The sequence below is a fragment of the Artibeus jamaicensis genome, unplaced genomic scaffold (assembly GCF_021234435.1).
Source record: "Artibeus jamaicensis isolate MK-2021 breed Jamaican fruit bat unplaced genomic scaffold, CSHL_Jam_final contig_69, whole genome shotgun sequence".
Lineage (NCBI taxonomy): Eukaryota > Metazoa > Chordata > Mammalia > Chiroptera > Phyllostomidae > Artibeus > Artibeus jamaicensis.
In genome coordinates, this window is record NW_026521927.1 from 727,927 (window position 1) to 746,484 (window position 18,558).

At 38.6% G+C, this 18,558-nt stretch overlaps 2 protein-coding genes across 2 annotated transcripts; one reads left to right on the plus strand and one right to left on the minus strand.

Annotated features, from left to right (window-relative positions):
• Positions 1-201: 201 nt before the first annotated feature.
• LOC119059619 (olfactory receptor 51I2) lies at positions 202-1,140 on the plus strand. Its single transcript, XM_037159343.2, has one exon. The coding sequence runs from the start codon at positions 202-204 to the stop codon at positions 1,138-1,140; it is 939 nt and encodes a 312-aa protein (XP_037015238.1).
• A 9,281-nt stretch (positions 1,141-10,421) lies between these two features.
• LOC119055761 (olfactory receptor 51I2-like) lies at positions 10,422-11,366 on the minus strand. The gene has a single exon (XM_037154033.2). The coding sequence runs from the start codon at positions 11,364-11,366 to the stop codon at positions 10,422-10,424; it is 945 nt and encodes a 314-aa protein (XP_037009928.2).
• Between the last annotated feature and the right edge of the window lie 7,192 nt (positions 11,367-18,558).

An 18,558-nucleotide genomic window follows, 5' to 3' on the forward strand; every position in this document is an offset into this window, starting at 1 on the left:
TGATCATAAAATATAAAGAAAGAATATTTGCCCACATTTATCCAAGAGCAGTGATTTCACGAATGCATCCATTTCCAACTGTGTAGACATCATCTGTTGTGCCTCTCACTCCTTGGTTTCTTCTCCTCCAGTAAGTGCTCCTGTCAGAAATCTCCAAGTCCAAAGGTCTCACCCTGAAGAGTGTCCTGGCTTCCTCCTGCCATGGGATTGTTCAATGTCACTCATCCTGCTTCCTTCCTCCTGACTGGTATCCCTGGTCTGGCGAGCTCTCACTCCTGGCTAGCAGGGCCCCTCTGTGTAATGTATGCTGTGGCCTTTGGGGGCAATGCAGTGATCTTGCAGGCTGTGCGAATGGAGCCCAGCCTCCACAAGCCCATGTACTACCTCCTGTCTTTGCTGTCCTTCAGCGATGTGGCCATGTCCATGGCCACACTGCCTACTGTACTCAGAACCTTCTGCCTCAATGCCCGCAACATTGCTTTTGATGCCTGCCTAATCCAGATGTTTCTCATTCATTCCTTCTCCATGATGGAATCAGGTATTCTCCTGTCCATGAGCTTGGACCGCTATGTGGCCATTTGCAATCCCTTGCACTATGCCACTGTGCTCACTGATGGAGTCATCGCTGGAATGGGTATAGCTGTGACTGCTCGGAGCTTCATCACCCTCTTTCCTCTTCCCTTCCTTATCATGAGGCTGCCTATCTGCAGATCCAATGTCCTTTCCCACTCCTACTGCCTGCATCCAGACATGATGAAGCTGGCCTGTGCTGATATCACTATCAACAGCATCTATGGACTCTTTGTTCTTGTATCCACCTTTGGTATGGATCTGTTTTTTATCTTTTTCTCCTATGTACTCATTCTGCATTCAGTCATGGCCATTGCTTCCCATGAGGAACGCCTCAAAGCTCTCAATACCTGCGTGTCCCATATCCTGGCAGTACTTGCATTTTATGTGCCAATGATTGGAGTCTCCATAGTGCACCGCTTTGGGAAGCATGTCCCACGTTATGTACATGTCCTCATGTCCAACATCTACCTTTTTGTGCCCCCTGTGCTCAACCCTCTCATTTATAGCGCCAAGACAAAGGAGATCCGCCGAGCCATTGTTCGCATGTTTCGCCACATCAAAATGTGACCTGTGCTTTTGTCTTTAAAATCTGATGTTTATTGTAGCCATAGGCTGTCATCCATTGGTATCATCATGATTATTGTCATCATCATCATGAATGAGATAAATCTGTGTACTGGGGAAAAAAGAGTGACAAAACTTGTAACAAAACCAACACTAGTACCTACAGCAAACATCAATGGCATTATTAGAAAGATAAATATCATAGGCAATTGAGTGATTAGACAAAACTTTACAGAGAAAAGTTAGCCCAAACTAGGAATCATTTTCTACAATACAATAATATGACTTATGTAATGACAAATAAATATTGAGTCTCTAAAGTGCCAGGTTCTGTTCTGTTCTAAATTATTTATGTACATAATTCATTTATTCTTCATATCAATTCTATGAGGTGCAGAGAATTAAGTAAGCTGTTCATGGTAACACAGATAATATGTCATTTAGATGAGATTCAGTACTAACTAGTCTGGCTCCATGATTTGTACCAGCCTCTCTGTCTAATAGTATCACTATTAACACTACCATTGCTCTCCTTGCTTTCATACCACTTTCACTCCCAAAAATTCATGAGCTGTTTTGACTTCACAATGAGAAACTAGATGCACTGTCAGAACTTGCTATAAGATATATGAACAAACATGACCCAGGAAATAGAGTTGACATCTATTAAAAAAAAAAACAAACCTTCTAGATTCCTCTGTTTCCTTTACCTGCCCACCCCTTAATCCTCCCCTAAGAAAAGCAATGTTCAATAGCTGGACCATAAAATTTTTTGACATTGTACTACACACATAATCTCTTTCTTCTCCCTTTTTTGGGTTTTTAATTTGCTTCCACACAATGACATGATAAGAGACATTAGAAATTGTGCCCTACTAGAATTTCCAGGTACAGAAAGGGCTGTGATAGGCAAAGTAGAGCATTTATAATTTGGACATTAGAAAACAATTCTTTCAGACCTTCTCTTAGATTGATGTTGCATATTCTTTCCTTGATATCAGTGAAATAGAATTCAATAAGAAATCTTTTGGCTTAATTCTAGTGCTCTCAGACTAAACTCTTGCTTACTTCTAGACTAAAGTAAAGGTGATACCCTACAGAGTCTAACCTAACTCACCAGTGAAACTGGGCCAGAGACCCAGAGCACATAGTTATCTAGAGTTTTTTTAATATATTTTATTGATTATGCCATTACAGTTGTCCCATTTCCCCCCTTCATTCCTCTCCACCCTGCACACCCCCTCCCCCACCATTCCCCCCCTTTAGTTTATGACCATGTGTCTCAAGTTCTTTAGATTCTATATTTCCCATACTATTCTTGCCCTCCCCCTATCTATTTTCTACCTACCATTTATGCTACTTATTTTTTGTACTTTCTCCCCCCTTCTCCTCCTCCCACTCCCCTGTTGCTAACCCTCCATGAGATGTTCATTTCTGTGGTTCTGCTCCTGATCTAGCTGTTCTCTTAATTTGTTTTTGTTTTAGGTGTGGTTCTTAATAACTGTGAGTTTGCAGTCCTTTCACTGTTCATCTTTTTTATCTTCTTTTTCTTAGATAAGTTCCTTTAACATTTCATATAATAAGGGCTTGGTGATGATGAACTCCTTGAATTTGATCTTATCTGAGAAGCACTTTATTTGCCCTTCCATTCTAAATGAAAGTTTTGCTGGATAGAGCAATCTTGGATGTAGGTCTTTGGATTTCATGACTTGGAACACTGTTTTCCAGCCCCTTCTTGCCTGTAAGGTCTCTTTTGAGAAATCAGCTGACAGTCTGGTGGGAACTCCTTTGTAGGTGACTGTCTTCTTATCTCTTGCTGCTTGTAGGATTCTCTCCTTCATTTGAATCTTGGCTAATATAATTATGATGTGCCTTGGTGTGTTCCTTCTTGGGTCCAACTTCTTGGGGACTCTCTGAGCTTCCTGGATTTCCTGGAAGTCTATTTCCTTTGCCAAATTGGGGAAGTTCTCCTTTATTATTTGTTCAAATAAGTTTTCCACTGGTGGCTGTTCCTCTTCCCCTTCTGGTACCCCTATAATTCAGATGTTCGAACATTTAAAGATGTCCTGAAGGTTCCCTAAGCCTCTCCTCCTTTTTTTGAATTCTTGTTTCTTCATATTTTTCTGTTTGGTCATTTTTTTCCTTTCTGGTCCAGTCCCTTGATTTGAGTCCCAGTTTCCTTTCCATCACTATTGGTGTCTGTGCATTTCCCTTCATTTCAATTAGTTTAGCCTTCACATGTTCCTCTAATTTGTGACTAAAATCAACCAGTTCTGTGAGGATCCTGATCACCAGTGTTTTGAACTGTGCATCTGAAAGTTTGGCTATTTCTTCATCACTTAGATTTATTGGCTCTGGGGCTCTGAGTTGTTCTTGAGCCATGATTTGATCTCTTCATGCCTGTTAGGTATGAGGAGCAGAGCCTTAGGTGTTCACCAGGGTGGGGCCACCCAGGTCGCTGTTTTGTGACACTGTGTGGGGGCGGGGTCAGGGAGGGACAATGGCTGTCCCCTCTGCCACTTCCTGCCACTGGAGCCTGCACGGTCCGTGTCACTGCTCGCCCCTTCACCGGTTTATCTGCACGAGAATGTGTGACCTTGGTCAGCCCTCAGTGGGTCCACCTACTACTCCACACCTGGGATCCGCCCACGGCTGCTGGCCCACCTGGGTCGTGCACCTGGGTCAGTCTGGTGGACCTTTCCTGGCCGCCCCGCTCTGCTGCTGGCTCTGCCCCTTACCGGTTTGGCTGACTTCCATATAGCTCAATTTTCTGTGGTTTTGCTGCATTTTTGTTGCTAAAACTTTGTTGTTTTTAAACTTGGTTGTGCGAGAAGGACAGTGCTGCCACCTATGCCTCCATCTTGGCAAAAGTCCTCTAGAGTTTTTATACCAACAGAGCACATAGTTATCTAGAGTTTTTATCTCTGTACTGAGATAAAATTATCATGGGAACCTATATTTATTTCTGTATCTTCTCTACTGAGAAGAGATCAAGGAGAAGTGCCAGGTGCCAGAAGGAGGAAACTCTCTGAATGGAGATAATTAAATATTTGGGATCCAGTGTTCATACCATAAGTATGAACTTATGAAACACATTCATAAGTTCAATAAGAGATTCACAATTTATGTGTCATTGTCCACTAAGTAGACCATTTTGAGGGCATGTTTGAATATATCTCAGCATAATTTTATATGAAAAATAATTGAAGTATTAGAGATCTAGACTCAGAATACGTCTCAGTCAATTTAAATAATGAGCTTTCTCATTCATGCAAGAAACTATTGCAACATCAAATAATAATAATTAATAATAATAATTTATAGTGCCTTGAGAGTTTAGTTTAAATAAATATATAGAGGCAAAGGCAAGGCTTGGGAAAGCTACTATATAAAACACTTACTTATTCCCACCCCAGGGAGAGATGGGAAGACATCCTTCTGACCACAGGCCGAACTTTGAGATCCACTGGTATAACAGGTGAAAGACAAAGGGCAGGGGAATATGAGCCTCTTAGAAGATCCTCTGGCTACTCTCCACTTCATTTCCTTCCATTTTGTTCCATCACAAATTAGAAACACTGCTTGTTTACAGAGAGGATAAGGGAAAGACATTATTAGGTTTTGTCTCTTCTTTTGAGACAGGTGCCATAAGAAAACTTTAAGGCCACCCCTGCAATTTATATTTTAAGAAGGCCTCACATACAGTCCTGTTTGGGGCCTTAAGTAGCAACTCTCTATTAACTTTTTGTTTAAGAGGATTGTTTTTTCGACTCATAGTTTTTCCCTCTTGGTGGTAAAATACTTAGACTTTGGCCTAGTAAAAAGAAGAAAACAAATTTCACACTTTTTTATTTTAAAGATTTTATTTATTTTACAGAGAGGGGAGGGAGGGAGGGAAATATCAATGTGCGGTTGTCTCTTGTGCTCTCCCTACTGGGGAACTTAGCCTGGAAACCCAGGCACTTGCCTTGAATGGGAATTGAACTGGTGAACTTTCAGTTTACAGGCGGGCGCTCAGTCCCCTGCGCCACACCAGCCAAGGCTGTACTTTTATTTTTGAACCCAGTAAGCCTACCTCTAACATAAGAAAATGACACACTGAACACACAAGCTAAGCTAGTGAGGGGACTATTTTGAAGTTAATGAGAAGATAATTCTGAATAAAAAAGGTCATTATTTTGTCTTGCCTCATCATGGGAGCTTATCTCATGTTCTGGGCCCATGCTGGGTGGGTTAATGAAGAAAGAGAGAGAGAGAAAAGAAACTAGAACAGGAGATTAAGAAAGAGTTCCTGATCTCTATGCCTCATAGTTAAGACTCATAGAAAAGCTAAAATAAAAAGAGCGTGATAAAGAATTGAAAAAAACACACAAATTCACATTATGTGGACTTGTATGAAATTAATTGTGTGAGCCCAGGAAGTAGAAAAACCTTCGGAAACTGGAGCGTGGTGGAAGAGGGTAACACATGGGCCCCTGGGCCGGGCAGACCATCGGTCATACTGTCTGAGTACCACAGAGAGGTCCAGCCTCCCTTCACAAAGCCATCTCCAGACCTGATCAGCTCTGCTGGGGCAAGGCTACTTACACTCCCGCAGTTACAATTCAGGTGGACAAGAAGTACGCTTCACCCAGAAACTATTTTTAAAAGGATTAATAGGAGCAGGGCATAGAGAGTCTATCTTCTTTTTTTTAATAGATACTTTTTTTATTATTGTTCAATTACAGTTTTTCCCCATTACTCTCCCCTGCTCTACCTATCCCCCAACTTCAACTGTCTTCAGAGTTAAGGTTATCATGGGTGTGTCCAACTAGGGGTAGGTGGATGTAGTTTGTGTTCATATTTATAAATTTCTTTTGATTTTTCTTCTATTATCCATGGAAAATTTATTTATCAGCTACATAAAATAAATACAGGAGGTAAATTACCCATTAAGCAATCACTAGTTTGGTTTGTACATGTGTAACTCAGGGGTCAGCTGATCCCACCTAAGCATTTCGTATTTCACTGAAATTTATGTAAACCTCTACTACCCAACAGAAAATATAATCCCCTGCCAAAACTTTCTGTAAATCTCTGGAGTTATGACTCCACTTACCTGAAACACTGGTGTGTGACAAGCTGCATTAAAAGTTTAGATGACAGAGATCTCAACTAATAGAAATGCATAAAGAAGAATTAGTTATTGGACAGTCTTGATTTTATATCATTTACTGCCAATCATGTTTCCTCAGAAAATTTCTCCCCAAACTGTTTTTCAGCCTTCATTCCTCCTGCCAGAGATATGTATTGTGGATACGGTCTTCTACTCAACTCCAGATCTAAAAAACTGTGGAGAATTCTGGAGAGAGGATATAATTCTGGTGGAAACCTATTTTTTTCACAAGCTTTCTGTTATTTTGTTTGCTTATAAGAAACACAACAGCTGACTTATTTATTTATTTATTTATTTAACAATATTTATTGAAATCTAATATTCAGCCAGCACAGTATTAGGCCCTAGAGCTCAGCGATTTTGGAATTTGGTCACTGGGTCACTTTTCCTAACTGGAAAGAGATGGAAGGGGTATGTGCAAGTCTCCTGAGATGTGTTTAATAAAGACATGCTTCTTTTCAGGATCCCCTGAAAAACTACATCGTGTTTTGAGTGGGTGCACTGTGATGGGGGCTGTGGACAAGTATTACTGATGGGAATGTAGTCATTGCTCACTCCAACTTTGTGAAGCCTTTGTGTTTAGGGTAAACATCCCATATCCATGAGCTGGGGGAAATGGCAATCCGCATTGTTGCAATAAAAGACAGACTATAAACGACCATGGATCAGAATCAACTTTAATTTTTTAGTCTCAACAGTGACAAAGTCGAATTCTTCCATAAAACTTAAACAGTTTAGAACTGAAAGAGTGCTAAGTGGCATTTTCTATATTTGACATCATGTTATAAGAACAAAACCTTTTGTGTAATATTAATACAAAAAATCTGACAGTCAGAAATGTAATAAACAAATTCTTGACTAAGTGTGGAAGAAGCAAGTAAAATAAATCTGAAATCAAAACAAAAAAAAATCCTGCTAAACAAATTTAAAACCTTATGTAACTGTGTTAGGGACACTAGATTTGAAATATTTCCCATGTTAATTACTTAGCTTAGTTATGGAGACTGATGGTTTCTTTCAACAGGAACTATCATTCAACACTTAGAATCCAAATATCTCTAACATTTTACAAATAAAGTAGAAAAACAAGTTTAGGTTGATTAAGGAAAAAGCACTTATAAGATACAACTGAGGTATAAATTAGACAAGCGGGCACTATTTTAAAACCAATCCTGTTTTATATTCAACGTAATTTCTTAAAGAAATCCGTATGTCTTCAGTTCACAAAAAATATTATACACAAGGTTATAATTTTTCATTTGCTTAGATGTCAGTACCCAGCTTGAATACTATGTGACCACTTTGAGCAAATATAACTTACCTCAGAGAGAAAAACTTTTTCCAAGTCAGGTAATTAGGGAACTGGTCAATATATATTAGGCAGCAATAATATATATATATATATATATATATATATATATATATATAATGCATTATTTTTTCATATTGGAAAACAAGAGCTTTTCATTCTCTGTCTCTTGACAACATGTTTTTCTATGATGTATATTTAGCATAAACAGGTTATGTGTACTGGGTGTATGGGCAGACATGCATGTGCACCCTAGTAGTCTTTATCCAACTACCAACTGGAGGGTGAGTCCTTCTGCAACTCTGAAAAAAATTTCTATTACCGTTTAGAGCAGTTATTCCTTATTTATTCAGAGCTGAGCTCAGCACACGTGTATTCAACTGATGAGATGCACAGGGAAACATCTCCCAATGTCACATGCCCTTTGTTAGCAGGAACCAGGCTCCGCCCATCTCCACATCCCTAGGGCTCAGCACAGACCCATGCTAGTCATCCCAGGTGTGTCCAGTGAACCAATAAGGGATCACTGCACAAATCGCTGATAGAAGTGCTTTCCATGTCATGGTGGCACACACTCTTTCCACCCTCGTCCCTTGTTCTGTGACTTCTCAATTCTGTAACTGAGATTAAGAGTTGTATTTTTTTAAATAAGCCTAAAAAATACTGAAGCATGAAGATATTTTTTAAATGTTTTTCTTAAACTAAGATTCCCATTTTGAGCATGACATTAAGGACTATAAGTGAATCTTTGTCCTTGATTTTTTCCCTCTTATGTTTGCTTATAACTGTGTACAGAGTTAGTTTACAATATATCCATTTTTGTCCCTGTATATAAAGGAAGGAAGGTTTTCCCTCAGTGACTGGGAAAAGGATCGATCCTCTGGACTGGGAGGGGATGGCAGGGTAGCTTTTCTAGGTTCATTGCTTTATGGCTCCCCTTGCTATTGTAGGAATACTCAAAGTAGCCCCTCTCTGTAAGGCTACTTCTGTATCTCAGAACTAAATCCATTTCCAGAAGATGTCTGGTGCCCTCATGCTATTCCAGCCCTAGAGCTCTGCATGCCTTTCTTTCTCCCAAGCAATACAAGCAGCTTAAGAAGTTTCTGTGCCTGCAGCAGCATTTGCTTGCATCTGCTTCCCGTATAGTCTTTTCAGCTGTCAGAAACACTTCCTTTCTCTCTTATTTGAGTGATCTTTATGTTCCATATTATTTCCTTCAGGCTGAGGTTATATTACTTCAGAAAAGTTTCTGTGCTGAACATTTCTGAGAATATCAGGTGCTTAGGACCAGAGCTACGTTGCTTGATTTGCTCAAGTGCAAGAGGACTTGGAACTGGTCAAGATTGCTCCCAGTTTTAACCAGTCCATCTCCAAGCCATGTGCCCAGGTGTTTGTTCAGATAATAGTCCTGTCCTATTGGGGGTGAGTGTTATGGTTCATTGTTTTACTCTAAATTTTTGTTATTACCTCCTCTACAGTGCTTCCCAACATATAATTTCTAATCTTGACTACACCTACCTTGCGTTAGAATACTTGAGGTTTCCCTGTCATCTAATGTTGTTGAAGATGTTATTTCTAGGGTTCTATTCTTTGGGGGGGGTGGCGTATAATTTGCCACTCAGGAAGTGTTTAGAAAAGATTTATATCTATATTTCTGCTATGTTTAGGTCATCATGTGTCCCTATGGCTTTATTTTAGAAAAGTTATGCCATAACCCTCTGAGAGAAAAACATGGGAAGGAATGTTTACTTTAAAAAATGATAACTTTTTGCCCAGTATCTTCCTTCCCCAACCATCCACTAAAATTGAATTATACATCATGAAAGTCCTTACACCTAGTATTTACCTCTGCCAAGTGTCTGCAAGCCTGCATAGTCAGTGTTGTGTGTGATTTGTATGAATTTAAAAAGGATTCCTCTTTCTTCATGGCTATTACTGTCTGAGGATTATGCTTTGTGAATTTTCTAACATCCTTCATCCACTGTCCTCTCCTCTAGCATACGTTGAGGACGCTGGGCTTACATGCTCACTACAGGCCGTGTAAGTCCATATTTTAGCAAATCCTGGGTCAGACTCCCAAAGCCTCTAGAGCATACATGCATCACCATCAATAACAGCATGTATTAGCTTTCCATTTACAGTGTTTATAGCTCCCTAGAAAAAAGTTAATTCTCTCTCCCATCATGCATGAGGGATGGCAACATACTATTTTTTTCATAAAACTTTCTGATTTTAAATTTATAAATTTCAGGTGTTACATGGTTTATAGTTCATAGTAAATATGGCAAGCATATATGTTTCTTTTTATAGGAGTTAGGAGTGCTCTTACTTAATTTCAAAATGTAAATTTAGTCAGAGCTATTGTATAACTTTAATTTTTTAAATGTAAAGATACTCAAAACTATTTTTCTTTTAAAAAGTATTGGGTGATACTTATGATCTCAAGTAACATAATACCTAACCACACCATAGCTTATATATATGCAATAGTTTTTTTAATTTATTTGAAAACAGAGATGTTACTAGTATATTGGGACTAATAAAAAAGGGTGTAATTAAAGACCCACTTCCTTGTTAGATCTGAGAAAAGTTATTTTTGGCAAACTGTTGACACATTTAATTGCAATGTAAGACAACCTGATATTTTGAGTTATGGGTTATAGCCAGACTATACCATACAATTGATTACAGATATCAAATTGAAGGTCCATGTATAGAAGGAAATTGAAATCTTCCAAAGGACTAAGTTAGTACACACAAAAATCAGCAATATCAAAAAGACTCATAGGGTACTGGGCTTTCCAGAAGCTTTCTCCCTGGTCACAGCCTAGATCCCAATAACATCTTGCATAGCCTTTTACGAATCTCCTTAGTCTTAATAGAATAAATAATTGGGTTGAGCATTGGAGGCACAAAGAGATAAACCAAGGACATGAACTTGTGCACATACCCAGGAGAATGTTTTCCAAATCGGTGAACCATGGATACACTAACCATGGGCACATAAAAGATGAGCACAGCACAGATGTGTGACACACATGTGTTGAGGGTCTTAAGCCTTTCCTCCTTGGAGGCAATGGCCAACACAGAACGCAGTATGAGAACATAGGAAAGGAAGATGAGCACTGAGTCTACACCGAAGGCAGAGATGACAATAAACAGCCCATATATGCTGTTGATGGTGGTATCTCCACAGGGCAAGCGGATGAGGTCTGGGTGCAAGCAGTAGGAATGGGTCAGCACATTGGTCTTACAAAAGGGCAGCCTCTTCAAAAGGAAAGGCAGTGGGAACACCATGAAGAAGCTGCGGATGATGATGGATATGCCCATGTGAGCCACGCGGATATCAGTGAGCACAGTAGAGTAACGCAAGGGATTGCAGATGGCCACATAGCGGTCAAAACTCATAACCAGCAGGATCCCAGACTCTGTCCAGGAGAAAAAGTGAATGAAGAACATCTGGGTCAAGCAGGCACCAAAGGCAATCTCTGGAGCCTGAAAGCACAAGGCAGCCAGTACAGAGGGCAATGTAGAAAAGGACACACCCAGGTCATTGACAGACAACAGAGACAGGAAGTAATACATTGGCTGGTGCAAGCTGTGCTCCTCCTTTATGATGAAGAGAATTAGAATGTTGCCCAGGATGGAGATAATATAAAGCAGCAAAAGGAGGGCAGTTAACCAGTGCTCCAGGCCTTCCATCTCTGGGAAGGCTGTTAGTGTGAAGCTGGAAGTGCTTGAGATATTAGTCCCAAAACTTTTCATGAGGTTCCCTGAGTGGCTTTTAGGAAAATACAACCAGAGTAAAGTGAGGTCAGACAGTGGAAATATAAAGACAAAGAGTGGTCACTGTCCTCAAGATAGAAGGGACAATAACACTTATATGTCATCCAAATACGAATGGGTAAGAAAGGAGCAGATCAGGCGCATTGGCTATATCTCAGGCCTTCTGCAGACTGACTATATCCACAAATGGGTCACTGGGCTTCAATTCCTTCCACACAAAATTCCTTTGGCTCTTTTATTTTTTTGGACATTGTGTTCTACTCTTTCTGTCTCTGTCTTTTTTACAGAAAGATTCAAATTTTTCTTCAGTGGTAGAAAATAGTTTTGCCCTTTTTCTCTACTAAATGCTATCTACCACCTTCTTTAAGAAGCAAGATACAGTATGTCCTCCATGAAGTCCTCCCTTAATGCTCTCCACTTACTATTGCATTCCCCATTGTACAAGTGGTGACTTTTTTTTGTCTATATTCTGAGCTGTGTCTTTTTTTTTTTGCCTGCCTTGAAGCATCGCTCCAGCTCCTCACCCTCTCTTCATTGCTTGAGCTCCTCACTTATTCACCAAGGGTCCAGAATCACATGCTTCTTCACTACTTGATTGTCCCTGGTTTTTCTCTCTGGCACGTGTACATGTATTTTCTCTGTATAGATGAAAGATTCTCAAACTGTGCTGCATGATGGAGTCACTTGAGGAACGTCAAAACTTTCTCTTTTTTGCTTGGGCCTTGCTCATATCAGTTAAATCAGAAGTTCTAGCAGTGGAACTCAAGAATCAGTATTTTTTTAATTTCTCAAGAAATTCCAATAAGCAGGCAAGTTTGAAAATTAGAGGTTTTGATCATTTCTATGAGTTTCATGTATGTCCTATCTCACAAAAACTTCTTTCAGGATTAATGTCATAGGAAACAAAGAACAACAAAAACTCTCTTTATTCCCTTCACATATTTTTCTAGTAATCACTTATTTCTCTGCTCTCTTTATGACTAATATTTTCAAAATTACTTTCCATGCATAATGTCCTTCTAATCTCTCCTCTGTGTGGCAATGATCACAAATGTATGTCTCTAGCTCAGACTTCTTCTAGCTCTGGACTCAAGTTTTCAACTACCTATCAATTAAAATGGCTCATCAGCATCTCAAACATAACCAATGCAAAGCTGAACGTTTTAACAATCATCATATTTAATCTCCTTTAATATGTATCATTGTGTAAAAATTTATCATTGTCTATTCACCAGTTCAGAAAAACCTAGGAGGCATCTCTCACTTTCTCTCATTACAGATCTAATTAATCTACTACCACCTTTCCGAAATATACTTAATACTGGTTGTCTTCTCTATGTCACTTCCAACTGCAATTCATCATCCTTCAGCATCCTTAACCTCCTGGTTTCTGCAAGACCTTCCTTGCTGATTGACCACCTTTAGTATCATGCCCCTCTCTAATCCATTTTCCACAAAGCAGCTAAATTATTTCTTTAGAAAATGAACAAAATAATGTCGCACTCCGACTAAATATCTTTCAATGGCTTCCCTCCCTTTTTGAAATAAAATTTAAATAGAATTCAAGCATCTTTTCTATGGCATACAGTAACATTATTACTACCTGGGAACTTGTCTTCCAACTATTCTAAGCATTCATTACTTATCTGCTCATGGGTGTATGTATCTCTTGTATATCTTCATATTTTTTTTAATTTTATCACACTTCAGAATTATAATGAATAGTTACATTCGGTTATTTGATTAGTATCTTTCTCCCCCAATAACTTGTAAGTTCCCATAATTATCTGTTTTTCTTTTCATTCTATCCTTAATGCTTACTGGTCACTGGCATAGAGCCTTGTATTAGGACTCAGGGATTGCCAGTTCTATGTCTAATCAATAAATATTGATTAAGTAAACTATCTTAAGAAGAAGGTATTACAAACTTCTTCAAATATTTGTACCCTAATGACTTCAAGATTTTAGAGCTATGAATGAGGTTTCTATAGGCCTTAGTAAGGGAAGAGCTGAAGTCCCAACTTACCTCCGCAGCAGCTCCAGTACATGGGAGGAGAGAGGTAGTGAAGTGTTTACGAGGGAAGAAACACTGGGAACTCTGCTCACTCTGCACACAACCTCCCTGCCTGCTTCCACCCACTCTGAGCCCTGAGCTGTAAAACTGCCTATTAAGAGTCCCCTGGGCACAGTATGTCCCACTGGGCAGAGGTGGCTGGGGCAGCAGGAAATGCAAGAACTTTTGTATGGATGGCTCCTCTGTGATGTGGCATTTCTTTGAAGCTGTGAGATTTCAAAGAAACTAAGAGTTAGAACTCCATTGTTATTTATTTTTTAGAAGAGGATCTGATGCCCAGAAATGTGAAAAACAGACCTGGCTTGAATCCCAGACCCTCTGACACTTATAGCAAGTTTGAAAGAAAGGCAGTTGTCGTATCACTGACCTTCCAATTTACTTCCCATATTACAAAAATATTTTTAAGTACAATTACATCATATTATCTTCATTACCAGTAAAGTCCAAACTTTTGTATGGGCCTGTGCTATGTCTCTGCCTTCCTATCAAACTTTATCTTGAGCCATTTCCCCCTCATTGTTTCTATTGCAACCATAATTATCTTTCAGTTCCTTGACTATGCAAGGCTTACTTCATCCTCATGGCATTCACAAATGCTGCTTCCCTTGTCTTGGAAGCTTTTCCTCATTCACCTTTCCTTTTTGATAGCTTCTTATCCATCAGCTCTTAGCTTAAACTGGAAGATTTATGCTAAATGGAAGAGTCCCCTAACCTCTTAGCCTAATAAATGTTTAGATAATATTCTCTATTGCTCTTTTCTAGACACTTGCGGCATTGTGATTATGTGATTTAATGTAAACAATGTTATTTATTCCATGCCTCTCTCCTACATTAATATGTAAATTCCATGAAAAATGAGTCTATGTCTTTCTTATTCTTCAATATAATCAAAGCACTAAGCATGATGTTTAGTAAATAGTAGGCATGCAACTAATACTTCTGCCATAATTAACACCATCAGAAAAACAGCATCGGCCTTCTTCCCATAAACGTCTTCAAAATGGGTTACCCTGCTATTGGTGAATCACACATTAAGGAACATACGACATGAACACACCTATTCAATCTATGCTTTTCCTGGTCAATGTGTCTGAATACCTATTAACCCCAAAGGGCAAAATGACCCACAGTTAGGTATTTACTTTAATGGGGAGCACTGGGGGGGGGGGACTGGGATGGGAGAAATAGACAAAAAACTGTACTTGAAAAATAACTAAATAAAATTTTTTAAAAAATTTTTTACATATTTTTGTCCAATCTAAGTGTAAAACATCTTCTCATTTCTAGGTAGAATCTTTATAAAATATCTGATTTACTTTTCTACCCTAATTAATCCAAGCCAATGTGCACTCAATAGAGAAATCTTTGACCCTACAGGCTGTGTTAAAGGCCCCTTTTCTGGGCTAGCACAGTCAGTACTTATGGCATCTTATCTCACTGGATTGTAATTCTTTCTATTCGAGTACACTTATTGAGCATTTTGTGTGTTGGTTTCCTCCACTAATTTATTTAAAATCAATGATCCTTTTTTGTGTCTGGTATCTTGCATTTCTCCAGCCCAAACTAAAACCATCATTGTTAAATCCATTTAGCTTTAGAAGGTAACAGAGAAAGGCCAGGAAGTGTAAAAGTTTTCAAAGCTTTGTCACCAGTTTAAAGTCACACTAGTCTTGGACTTTGGGAAAAAGCTGCCTGGGTTCAGCTCCTGCATCTTTACTTACTATCTGTGTTTCTGTCTTTACCTGTGAAACAAATTTTGCCTGCATTATAGCCTGTTCATAGGAGCTAGTAATTTTTTAATAATAAACTTTGAACTGTGACTAACACATATTAAGCCACCAAGAAATGTTATCTTTAGTATTACTTCTCAGCTGGTAAAATGAGCATCAGAGATTTTAAATGACTAATCTAATTAGCTCAGTTGAACTAAGAGATCAAGTGAGACTAGTCCTGACATCAAGCCTGCCACAGATAAAAAATCTGTCATTTTGTTTTAAACTAAGAATCTGATAATATATTTGACTATAGCATAAACATTCTGGCTGGCACAGGCTTCTGATGAAGTGGGATGTGTGAAGTAAATGTTCAACATGCTCCTGATATGCACCAGGTAGGATGAGTCTTTTGGGATCCAGAACCAGGCTCTCATAGATAAAAATATTTGTCCTCTACAATCCATAGCCACACCTGGAGGAAATGTATCTTCCCTATGAAAAGGGACTATTTATTTCTTGAGTTGGAAAACACTTCCAAGGGGAGCCAGCTGGAGCATTCAGACCTCTCCCTCATGAAGCTCACTCCTAGGCTTGCTCAGATTATTCTCACTTGTTTTTATTTCTCTCTCTCTCTCTCTCTCTCTCTCTCTCTCTCTCTCTCTATATATATATATATATATATATATATATATATGTGTGTGTGTGTGTGTGTGTGTGTGTGTGTATCTGTGTCACATACACACATTTTATTTAAACCATAATGCATATGTTTTGTAAAAAATTAGTCAATACAGATAGACAAAAAAATAAACCTTTTCTCACTAAACAGACTACTAATGAAATTTCTGTCAATGTTTCCAAATACTTTTTAATTTATATATTTAATTTTGTTCAAGTACAGTTTTCTGTTTTTTACTCCCATCCCAGCCCACCACCCCACCAGTGCTCCCCACCTCCCTCTCATTTCCACCCCCCTCAGTTGTTGTCCATGTGTCCTTTATACTAGTTCCTATAAATCCTTGCCCTTTTTCCCTTGAAATTCCCTCCCCTGACCCCTCTGGTCACTGTCCCCCTGTTCTCTATTTCAGTGTCTTTGGTTATATTTTGATTGTTTGTTTGTTTTGCTGTTTAGGTTCCTGTTAAAGGTGAGATAATATGGTATTTGTCTTTCACCACTTGGCTTATTTCACTCAGCATAATGCTTTCCAGTTCCATCCATGCTGTTGCAAAGGGCAGGAGCTTCTTTTTTTTCTTCTGCATACAATTCCATTGTGTAAATAAACCATAGTTTTTTGATCCATTCATTTACTAATGGGCACCTAGGTTGCTTCCATCTCTTGGCTATTGTCAATTATACTGCTATGAACATTGGTGTGCATAGGTTCTTTTGGATTGGTGTTTCAGGGTTCTTAGGTTGTACTTCTAACAGTGGAATTGCTGGGTCAAAAGGCATATTCATTTTTAGTTTTCTGAGAAAATTTCATACTGTTTCCCATAATGATTGTACCAGTCTGAAGTCCCACCAACAGTGAACTAGGGTCCCCTTTTCCCCACAACCTCTCCAACATTTGTTGTTTGTTGTTGCTTTGTTTATGATGGCCATTCTGACTGGTGTAAAGTGGCATCTCATTGTGGTTTTAATTTGCATCTCTCTGGTAACTACTGATATTGAGAATCTTTTCATGTGTCTCTGGATCCTCTGTATGTCCTCCTTGGAGAAGTGTCCGTTCAAGTCCTTTGTCCACTTTTTAATTGGGTTGGTTGGAGTGGAGTCATGTGAGTCTTTGCATATTTTGGAAATTAAACCTTTGTCTGAGATATCATTGGCAAATGTGTTTTCCCATACAGTTGGTTCTCTTTTATTTTAACACCATTTTCTTTAGCCGTGCAGACATTTTTTATTTTGATGAGATCCCATTTGTTTATTCTTTCCTTTATGTCCCTTGCTCTAGGGGACATATCATTAAAAAAGTTGCTGTGTGAAATATCTAAGATTTTCCTGCCAATGTTCTCCTCTAGGACTTTAATGCTGTCACGGCTTATATTTTATCCACCTTGAATTTATTTTGGTATATGGTGTAAGTTGGTGCCCAAGTTTCATTTTTTTTCACATAGCTGTCCAGTTCTCCCAACACCATTTGTTGAAGAGACTATCTTTACTTCATTTTATGTCACTGCCCCCTTTGTCAAATATTAATTGACTGTAGAAACTTGGGTTTATTTCTGGGCTCTCTATTCTGTTCCATTGGTCTATGTGCCTGTTCTTATTCCAGTACCAGGCTGTTTTGATTACAGTGGCCTTGTAATACAGTTTGATATCAGGTATTGTGATCCCTCATACTTTGTTCTTCTTTCTCAAAATTGCAGCTGCTATTCGAGGTTGTTTATGGTTCCATATAAATTTTTGAAGTGTTTGTTCTATGTCTGTGAAATATGCCATTGGTACTTTAATAGGTATTGCATTGAATCTGTAGATTGCTTTGGGTAGTATGGATATTTTGATGATGTTAATTCTTCCAATCCATGAACAAGGTATATGTTTCCATTTGTTTGTGTCTTCCCTGATTTCTTTCTTCAGTGCTGTGTAGTTTTCTGCATACAGGTCTTTTACCTCCTTGGTTAGGTTTATTCCCAGATATTTTTTTCCTACATTGAATGGGATTTTTTTTTCCTTCTGCTGTTTCATTGTTGGTATACGAAAATACCTTTGATTTCTGTATATTGACTTTTTATCCCACCGTTTTGCCAAATTCATTTATTAGGTTGACAGTTTTGGGGTAGAGTCTATAGGATTTTACATGTACACTATCATGTCATCTGCAAACAATGACAGTTTTGTTCCCTCCTTTCCAATTTGAATGCCTTTTATTTCCTTTTCTTGTCTGATTGCTGTGGCTAAATCTTCCAATATTATATTGAATAGAAGTGGTGAAAGTGGACAACCTTGTCTTGTTCCTAATCTTAGTGGAAAAGATTTTAGTTTTTGCCCATTGAGTATGATGTTGGCTATAGGTCTCTCATATATGGCCTTTATTATGTTGAGGAATGCTCCCTCTACTCCCACTTTGCTGACTGTTTTTATCATAAATGGGTGTTGTACCTTATCAAAAGCTTTTTTTGCATCTATTGATATGATCATGTGATTTTTGTCTTTGCTTTTGTTTATGTGGTGTATTACATTTACTGATTTGCGAATATTGAACCATCCTTGCATCCCTGGGATAAATCCCACTTGGTGATGGTGTATGATCTTTTTAATGTATTATTGGATGTGGTTTACCAATATCTGGTTGAGGATTTTAGTGTCTATTTTCATCAGCAATATTGGCCAGAAGTTTTCTTTCTTCGTTATGTCTTTATCTGGTTTTGGAATTAGGATGAT

Coding starts and splice junctions, on each gene's coding strand:
- LOC119059619 (XM_037159343.2), top strand. CDS start 202: ATGGGATTGTTCAATGTCACTCATCCTGCTTCCTTCCTCCTGACTGGT.
- LOC119055761 (XM_037154033.2), bottom strand. CDS start 11,366: ATGAAAAGTTTTGGGACTAATATCTCAAGCACTTCCAGCTTCACACTA.